Here is a 9,315-nt window from a genome sequence, read left to right on the forward strand (position 1 = left end):
TTAAACCTGCAACTTGTAGTACATCCAAATACTGCCGTTAGTGTTCTTGACGCCAAAGATAAATCAGCATTGGCAGCATTTTTCCATCCTTACATCTTTTTTAATCAATTCAAAGATGTGTAGAACTCTGCCAACTTGCCACATTTAGTCTAGGTCATTCATTTTTAACCATCCTGCCTACAAACACCATCAAAATGAACATGATCCCTTCATGACAGAAAGAGTTTAAGAGCAAAATAAGAATGAGGAGCCAACACTGCAGATGATTATATTACCCTGTTGAAGCCTGGACTGGCATTGCAGTAAGTCATTTTTCAAGCACAGTCTTTTTCTTAAATACTGTAGTGAAACTTTATATCTATCAACTCTATTATGTTTTAAAGTATACAGCATGCCGAGGGAGAGACTATTTACTCCATGAATGAAGATCTCATCATCACTCAAGTGCAGGAATCAAATGAGTTATGAAGGTCTTGCAAGTGAAATAAGCTCAATGTCTCCCTGGCCCAATTGTGTCTTTTGCTTACAGCACAAGTAAAAATATGGACACGTGGACAAGAAAGTATTTAAAATGACTCTGGTGAAATGTATTGAAGGCTGTTATAAACTTCCTTTTTATGATGACATGAGGAAACCATTATGAGATCAGGCATGTGACATTATAAAGAAACTGCAGAGGTCATTTCCTGCAGGCAAATAACAGGCCAGGACGAATATACCTGGGTGTAGAGTATAACACAGTAAACCATCAAGGGGTTCAGGAGATGCAAGAGTGAAGCTGAAACATTATAGATATTCATCTGAACAGCAGTTTATATTACACTGATTACTGAATTCTTACACAGTATAGTAAAACATATATCTTTTTATATGGCTTCCTGAGGTGGTAACAAAACTGAGTAACAAACTGCCAATAGAAATACATCACATCTTAAACTGAGATACTATGAAAGGTTTTCCCATTTGCAACAGTTTGATACAGGGATTTGCATACCTAGTGTGTATCGTGTGACAGTCAGTGCTTCCTCATGTTCCATATTAACCATTGTCAACATAGCTGTTAACACACCTTCACTCAGATTACTGCAGACTGCAAAAGCATGAGAGTTCACAAGCACTCCTCCGAAACCCACCAGGGGTCACAGTGCTGAGTGACAAAACCTCCTTCATTTTGCAGAGACAAGTAAAGCACAACTCAAATAATTGAATTTATATCAACGTCTTGACTACATTCACTACATTATTGACTGGCCAGCAAAACTGTTCATAACAACGTGCTACACAAAATTACTGGATCTGTTCTCTGCAGGGCTGCTCTTGATCAATGCCTCAATTACAAGGCTTCATACTTTCTGTTGCAGTTTCAGCCACACAAGTAAATTCTACATTTTGAACGCATCACTGAAGTGAGCAGAGAAGAGGCTGCATTTTTAAAAATCACAGTGAATTCCTGTTCTGGTAAATTTCATACAAAAAGGAAATGCATCCCAAGTAAGAAAAAGTACATTCAAAATGTCTGTACTGTAGTGCGATTGTGTGTCCATTAACTCTCTGTATAAATCATGCCAAAATGGGGCAGTCAATTCTTGCCATAAATAACAGTTATTCCTGATATATTAGAAATAAAAAAGATTAATTAAATATAACTTGCTTTATCTCATGATAACGAAGTCCTCTTATGGTGTACTCGAGCCATTTCTGATCATCTTTCAGGGAGGTAAGTTTTATATGAGAGTCATGCAGTTTATTGCAGTTCTGTTAATATCTCTATATCTTATTAACCAATACAGCAGCCCATTATAAAAATCGCCCTCCCTTTTATATAAGCCAATATATAAATATAAATCCCCAATGGGATAAATTTCTATTTGCTAGCTGGCACAAATGTTATCTGTCCTGTTATGAAATCCATCCGTCTGTAACTATCTGAAAATAGTGCCCAACAGAAAAGTCCATCAGCATTACCAGTTTGGCTCGGAAATATACCCGTCACAAATTAGAAGATGAGTTTTCTTTGCTTCGCCCCCCTCCCCCCATTCCATGAAGTACAAAAGAATTTAAATCTCGATAATGCCCAAGCGAAACCGGCTGGACTGTTGAATGAATTTTGAAATATTGTACAACCTCTCGTATTAATAAAGCATTTCCAAGTTCTAACAACTTCAAAAACTGGCACAACAGGCAATTCTTCAGCAACAAAATCTTGGGTCTTAGAAGATGCAACCGGGTACAATGCTTGGGATCATTTTAATCCAAAATATGACTGTCACAAGGACAACCACAAACTCTGTCGACACTTACAGCTCTGTAGATGACTAATTAGCAACACTCCAGAAGATTGGATATAGTGCAGAAGTTTTCGAGAAGGACAGTACTGAGTGCATTCGATTTTATTACAGCGCGGAGGCCAGCAATGTAGGTATTTCCAAGCAGATAAATTTTTAAGTTTCCAAGTACTTAGCTTATTAAAACTATCAAATATTCTTATACAGTATATGAAATCATAGCAAGGGTGCAACATTCTTGTTAAATAAGCATTAATGAAGAGACACAGTTATTAATCAAGAAACAAGGGTCATTAAGAATACTGTTTACAACTAGTTCATAAGAGCCTCTCTCTACTGAAGTGTGCACATTTTTTATTGATTATTTCCCTCCATGTGTGAAGTATGTTAAATCTTTACATTGCTGGGATTTCAAAAAGGTGAAATAAGGCAATTTTGTTAATTGTTGGAAGAGCCCACTATTAAAAGAAAAGTTACAATTATTCAGCTTTACTTCAAAAGTGCAGGACCTAGCAATAGCAAACACGCATTAAAAAGTCACCCACTTTTCACAAAGGATCCATCCACTCCAGTGTTAGCCAATGGTCCAGTTGGCAGCACCCTCGCCTCTGAAGGTTGTTGGTTCAAGTCCCACTCCAGAGACTTGAGCACATAAAGCTAGACTGACACTCCATTGCAGTACTGAGGGAGTGCTGCACTGTCAGAGGTGCTGTCTTTCGGATGAGACATTAAACCGAGGCCCTGTCTGCTCTCTCAGGTGGACGTAAAAGATCCCATGGCACTATTTCTAAGAAGAGCAGGGGAGTTATCCCCGGTGTCCTGGCCAATATTTACACCTGGTGTTGTGTGACTTCTTACATAACAAAAAACAGATTATCTGGTTATTATCACATTGCTGTTTGTGGGACCTTGCTGTGTGCAAATTGGCTGCCGAGTTTCCTACATTACAACAGTGACTACACTCCAAAAAGTACTTCAATGCCTGTAAAGCACTTTGGGACATCCGGTGTTCATGAAAGGCACTATATAAATGCATGTCTTTCTTTTTAAAGCTTAAAAAAATACTTGCATAATGGATTCTGTTATTGCAGTAAATGTAACCAGTTTCTGGACAGTCAGAACCCAAATGATCAAAACAAGCTGCAGGTACAAAACTGTGACTTGGACACCAACAAACCTCATTGTCAAGTCAATAAATCGATTATATTCCCATCATTTTTTTCTTCAATATGGATCAACGCTGATCAAATTGCTCAACACAGCTCTAAAGGGTGTAGCTGGGTTTCACTGTAGTTGTGACACTTCAACAAGAATCCCGCCAATGAATTTCAGAACACGACAACAGCAAGATCAGTCCCTCCCAACAGGTAACATGGAAAACTAAGCCATGTTTCAAGAGTGAATATAACCCCAAGGCTTACTATAATGAGAGAGAAACACAGCATTTGCTGTACACTTGCAGTGACAAAAATGTATGAAATTCATTAAATACAAATGTCTAGACATTGTCCAAGAAGGTTAACATTGAACATGTGACTAGACTTCAGTATCAATATGGAAAGTGAAGACACCAGGCAGACTGGCACATGCCACCCATAACAATCTAATGGTGGTTAAAGTAACTTTCTGGGCAATACCAGGAATCAAAATACAGCCATAATTTCTTATTGTCCCTTCCCTCCCTCTAAGGAAACTCTAAATTAATAAAAATAATTATGAACATAATAATTGGAACAGTTCATTACAAAATAATTTTGCCCAAGGCTCACCATTTACATCAGTTAAATAAAAGGTTCATAGAAACTGCATTTTGCACCTCAAAGAAAGGACATGATGGTAACCAATACTCGAAACTTATATTTCAGAATAGCTTCTCAACCCGATTCCTTTTACCATTAACCTGACATTTGAAATAAAATGAAACTCTGCGAATGTTATTCTGAGCAAATAACCATCATAGATGTCACTGACAAGATCTGATGGTTAAGAAGGCATGCCTCATATTCAACAGTGGAAACATGCAATTCAGACAGTGTGAAAACAATGCATAAGAAAGAGATATCAGACAGGCTGACTTATTGCTTGTGATACCATTCCTACACAGGGACTGTGATGCTGCAATGCATGAGGTTTATAACCCATGCATAACCTGATAAATAAAACTGATGGAAAAGCTCCACAAGGCCAGGTCCCATCTCCAGCACAATTGCAGTTATGTTCTAGTAGAAGGAAAACAATTAAAACTACATTCCTCCTTAATAACAAAAGGAATAAAAAAGACATTTCTACAATTTGGTCCTGGGAACTGACTTAAAAACATAAGCATTTCCAAACAAATAAACTGGAAGAAATGTAAAGGTTACACAAATCAATACTGGTAATTTTGGAGGCTTAAGTAAAGTAATAATTTAAGTTACAATTCATCCACTGGATAAAGCAAGCAAACATGTGCAATCATTTCTGGACTGGGGCTATTTCACTTTTGCGTTTCAGTAGGTGAGGTGGTGGAGGGGACTCCTGCTACTGCTAGATCAATGGAGCTGGTCCTGCTGAAACAGGACTCATCCCAACCAGTGGTTCACTGTCTAATACCAACTATCATTAAGGGTGTCCCTTATATAATCGCTGCCAATGTGATAACCTTTGGGCAAACCTTATAACTACTTTGTTGGTATTAGGAGGCAGAAATAAATGGCTGCGTGCAATCAACACCATTTCACAGTCAAGAGGTGAGGCAGTCCATGTAAACAGCAACATACAACTTGAATAGGGAAAGCATTTATCAACTGTATTCCTGTATTCTGCCAACACGCCTAGCTTTTTCATAAAGCAAAATCATGGATCACAATTTCAATTTAACTTTTCCTGAGCATGCCAGAACTCTAGGTGGCATTTGCAAAACACCTCTCAATAATCGGTTATACCATTTAATAATAAATATCATTCAATGCAAACTTTTATTAGCCAAATAGAGGCATGTTAGTTCAATCTGTTCCTTGGGCTCTACTTTTTTCTTTGCACCTTTTCCAAAGTACGAGCTCAGTTGGCCTCCAAACCAATGCAGATACATTAGTTGGTGGCTTTTAAACCTCTTCAATTACAACTCATTTTGGCCAATTATAGTCTCCACCTCTACAGAATTCGTAATCCTCCACTGAATATTATAAAATTAGCAAATTACAATGCATGGGCCTAGTGGGTTAAAGAGGTTCACAAATCTCAACCAGCAGGCATCACCGTACCCCCTTTCGCCCTTTACAAAATATCAACATTGGTTTCATACTTTCAAACGTTTCTTACTTTGTTTCAACTCTTATGGATGGGGCTGGGGAGTGCAAGAAAAACATCAAGGAAATACAGGAGAAAATACAGTCTACAGGAAAAGTCTGGCTATCATCTAGGATCACTGTGTAGATGAGTTCAACTCTAAGCTTTCCATGATAACTGATAGAATAGTTTAATCAAACAATATGAAGTGGGTTTTAATCATTCACTACATATTTTGCCATTATATTAGGATATTACGTGCCATTGTGTTTTTTTAAAAAAGCTGAACCACATCTAAAGCTCCAGTCTTAAAGAGGCAAGAATTTGTATTAGCCAACCGTTCCTTACCTCCAGAGCTTCCAATGTGATAAAACTGGCGATGCCAAATCCATCAATGAGATCTTCTTCTCCTGAAGTGGAATCTTTCCTTCGACGTCTGGGCGGTCTCGGACGGGATGAAGCTGGATTTTTGTTGCTGCCCTCTCGCTCAGACCCTGACGAGGATAGAGTGTTGATGGCCCTGGAACTGCCTCCACCAGCACCACCACCACCACCTCCTCCTCCTCCTCCTCCCTTTGCTTGCCTGTCTCGATTTCTCTGAGCTCTAGATCGCCTACTCCGGCGAAACCCACTGCACCGCGGGCCATCCATTGCACACACAAGAATTCCCCACAGAAAGGTGACTGCTTATTATATATATATATAGATATATATATTCCTCAATAAAATTAACAATAGCAATTCCACAAAGCCCAGGAAAAGCACTTTGCAGGAGGCGATGGCTGGATGCACGTCGTCTGTGTATTAATAATCACCGAGGCAAAAATCCGCAAGAGAAGAGAATCCGTTTATAACTTGGATGGAGAAATTATTCCAATATTCCCATAATAATTCCAAGCGAGCCGACGATCCGGACAGCAATTGACAAAATTCCAAGTAAAATTGACCAGAAAATCCCCAGGTGAAATTGACCAAATTCTCAAGTGAAATTGACCGGGTCTCCACAGTGCAGACTGACGTTGATTCTATAATAACACACACTTATTTTTTTTTCCCCAGATGAGAAGCGACTTGGTTTTTTTTTTAAATTCCCCCAATAGTTTCAGCAGCAGTAATCTCCCGGAATCCACAATAACCACGACCACAATTTGGTCCTTCCTAAAAATTAAAAATAAAATCACACACTTGCAAAATGCTCTTGGCGTCCACTTGTAGCGACCGGAAAATAACTCGAAATCCTGGCTGCTTTTAATGTCCCTTCCATTATTTCTGCATTTTAACCAGTTACTAAAAAAAAAAGGTGCTTAGCGACAAAATGATGTTTGATCCACACCTTTTCTCTCTTTCTCTCCACACTCACTATCTCTCATCCTCTCAATCTCTCTCGCACACATACACTGTCTCCTTCCCTCTCTCCCCCTCTTTCTTTCTGTGTCTGTCTGTGCCCCCTTCTCCCTCTCTCCTTCCCTCCCTCCCTCTCCCTCTGTCTCTCTCTCTCTCGCTCTCTGACTTCTCTTTGTCTGGAATAAAATTCACGCACCGTCCATCCCACCACAGTAGATTCCAGCTCTAGCCATCAGACTGAAGACTTTCGGACCTGCCGGGAGGTTTTTTGGGGGTTCTCCTCCAGATGCCGATCAAATGCAAGGAGGGGGGATGAAAGGATCCTAATCGAGGAAAGGAGGGAGATGAATAATAGAGAGAGAGAGAGGGGGGGGAGGAGGGAAAAAAATCCTTTGGAAAGAATGGAGCTTTCCCCAGTCTGTAATACACAGATTCACAGCCCCTTCAGCGCAGGGATAACAAGTTACGCCAGTTCCGCTCGTGTGTGCCTCCTCACCAGGAAATAGTCCAGCCGCTTCTACTGGGGCATTCTTCCAGATTTTAAACAAGAATCCATCTCTTTCTGACCTGCAGTCGGCTTCGGGTCGGGGCGGTGTCCAGGCTCAGGTAGATATCGACTGTTTACAGCCAGCCGGCCTCTTAATGACGGATCTCTCATTACGTTGCACTCTGCATCTGTGCTCGTGTGTCTCAAGTTCTGCTGAAGTGAGACAAGAAACCAGAACACGTTAAAAGATCAGTGGAATTGGCATGTTTTCAAATGCAAATGTTTTAAGGTGCAGGTTCATTTTTTTTGGAGCAGTGCGGTGAAACTGGAAGCTGATCGAGTTCACATTTCTACATATTGTGCATTGCTAATTAAGTGTTTTTTTTAATTAAAAAAAATAATATATTGTAAAGATCGATGGAAGAGTGGGAGTCGGAGCGATGATTCAGCGTGCACGTTATTCACTGTAACAAGGTGTCAGTCTGTATTTACGATTCTTTCGCAAGTTTACTACAAGTGGAAAATTCGGATCAGATCATCTTACGCTTGACAAGAGGCAACAGAAAGGTGGACCTGACGAGTATCTGATCGAAGCAGGGAATAACGGGTTGGTGCCACCTAGACAGGATCCTCATCAATGGAGAGGATCTCATCGCCGACGATCTGGGAGCAGCTCTGCCGGATCCTGGCGATCTTCCCACTACTGGCTCCCTACCAAAAGTTTTCGAACTCATCGATATTCGGTGACCGAAGTTCTCCTATTGTAGGGAATCGCCGCAGTCAAACTAAACCAACCCCAATTTACCTGTTGGGGATTCTAGTGAAGAGCAGACTGCTCTTCTGGTCGAGAGGGATAAGTGAACACAGAAAACCGAGAGACTCACGTTATTTTTACATTAATAAATATTTTGATTTACAGTGGGCATAAAACAACTATATAATCGAAAATAAATGCACTGCCTTGTGCAAATGTTTAATAAAAGTAGGGCAACTAGTTTAGATTTTCTTTTATTTGAAATTAACAAATGTTTATTTCCCCCTGATATAGTACCAGCCAATGAGGCCAGAAGGACATTCTGATCAAGTTTTTTCACACAAAAGTCATGTGTGGTTGAGCTTTTCTGCTTTCCCGATATTCTTTTAGTTATCACATTAACATGGAGTTATTTTTTTTTGTTGAAAATTATGACAATGTTTGCAATAAAATGCATAATTTATCCAAGCTTATTGATTTCTCATTTTGGAATGATCGAATTTAAACAAGGCAAAAGTAACAACGCTGCTATCTCTCCATCGACTCTTGAAGCAACTGCACTGGATGTCATTGTTACCCATTTATAAACCATTCAAGCTGTAACTGCATGAACTGTCTCGGTATTTGATCATGAGAAACGTTCAATGGAAATGATTTAAAAATAGAGTCCAGCACCGGATACCTCATGACCTGTACTTGACCAACGAGCAGATACAGTACTTCATCGATGTAACTAATACATTCAGAATTAGCCATATCACATCACACTAAGGAGTTAGGTTCATTTAACAATATTGAACTTAAATTCGGCCCTTTTAGCCTTTAATGCAAGGCTTCAGTAAACAAGGGACTCTAATTTCTTCAAAAAAATAGCAAATTTAAAGATCTATAAACAGTTAAAGTAAAAGCAAACTTGAAATATTCTTAAGAGAAAGTCCATACCCTTGGGTCCAAACTGATCAAACTAGTGCAAAATGCAAGCCCACAGAGACAGAAAATGCTCATCAGGTTAGCCAGAACCAGTAACAAATGTCATTAACCTTTGGTGGGACTCTTCATCCGAATCCCAAACTTTGGCCCATTTCCTCTTTCAGGTGCTGATCAAGCTATTGTGCCATTCCAGCATTTGGGTCAGCTTTCCAGCATTTGTGTGTGTGTGTGTTTTTTAATTTCAAAAG

The 9,315-nt window shown here is 39.5% G+C and overlaps 1 protein-coding gene across 8 annotated transcripts in view; it reads right to left on the minus strand.

Moving 5' to 3' along the window:
* auts2a (activator of transcription and developmental regulator AUTS2 a) overlaps positions 1 to 6,977 on the minus strand; it is a 1,321,624-nt gene extending 1,314,647 nt beyond the window's left edge. For 5 of the 8 annotated variants that reach the window (XM_085964476.1, XM_085964473.1, XM_085964478.1 and 2 more), the window contains exon 1: positions 5,901 to 6,976. In XM_085964476.1, the coding sequence (XP_085820602.1) occupies positions 5,901 to 6,203 (303 nt within the window). In that variant the 5' untranslated portion in view covers positions 6,204 to 6,976. Of the gene's footprint in view, positions 1 to 5,900 lie in introns of all 8 variants that reach the window. The other 3 variants (XM_085964480.1, XM_085964479.1, XM_085964474.1) reach the window with 2 other exon arrangements.
* Positions 6,978 to 9,315: the final 2,338 nt, after the last annotated feature.

The sequence above is a fragment of the Somniosus microcephalus genome, chromosome 22, assembly GCF_052327205.1.
Source record: "Somniosus microcephalus isolate GS21.2 chromosome 22, FLI_Smic_1.0, whole genome shotgun sequence".
NCBI classification, from domain to species: Eukaryota; Metazoa; Chordata; class Chondrichthyes; order Squaliformes; family Somniosidae; genus Somniosus; species Somniosus microcephalus.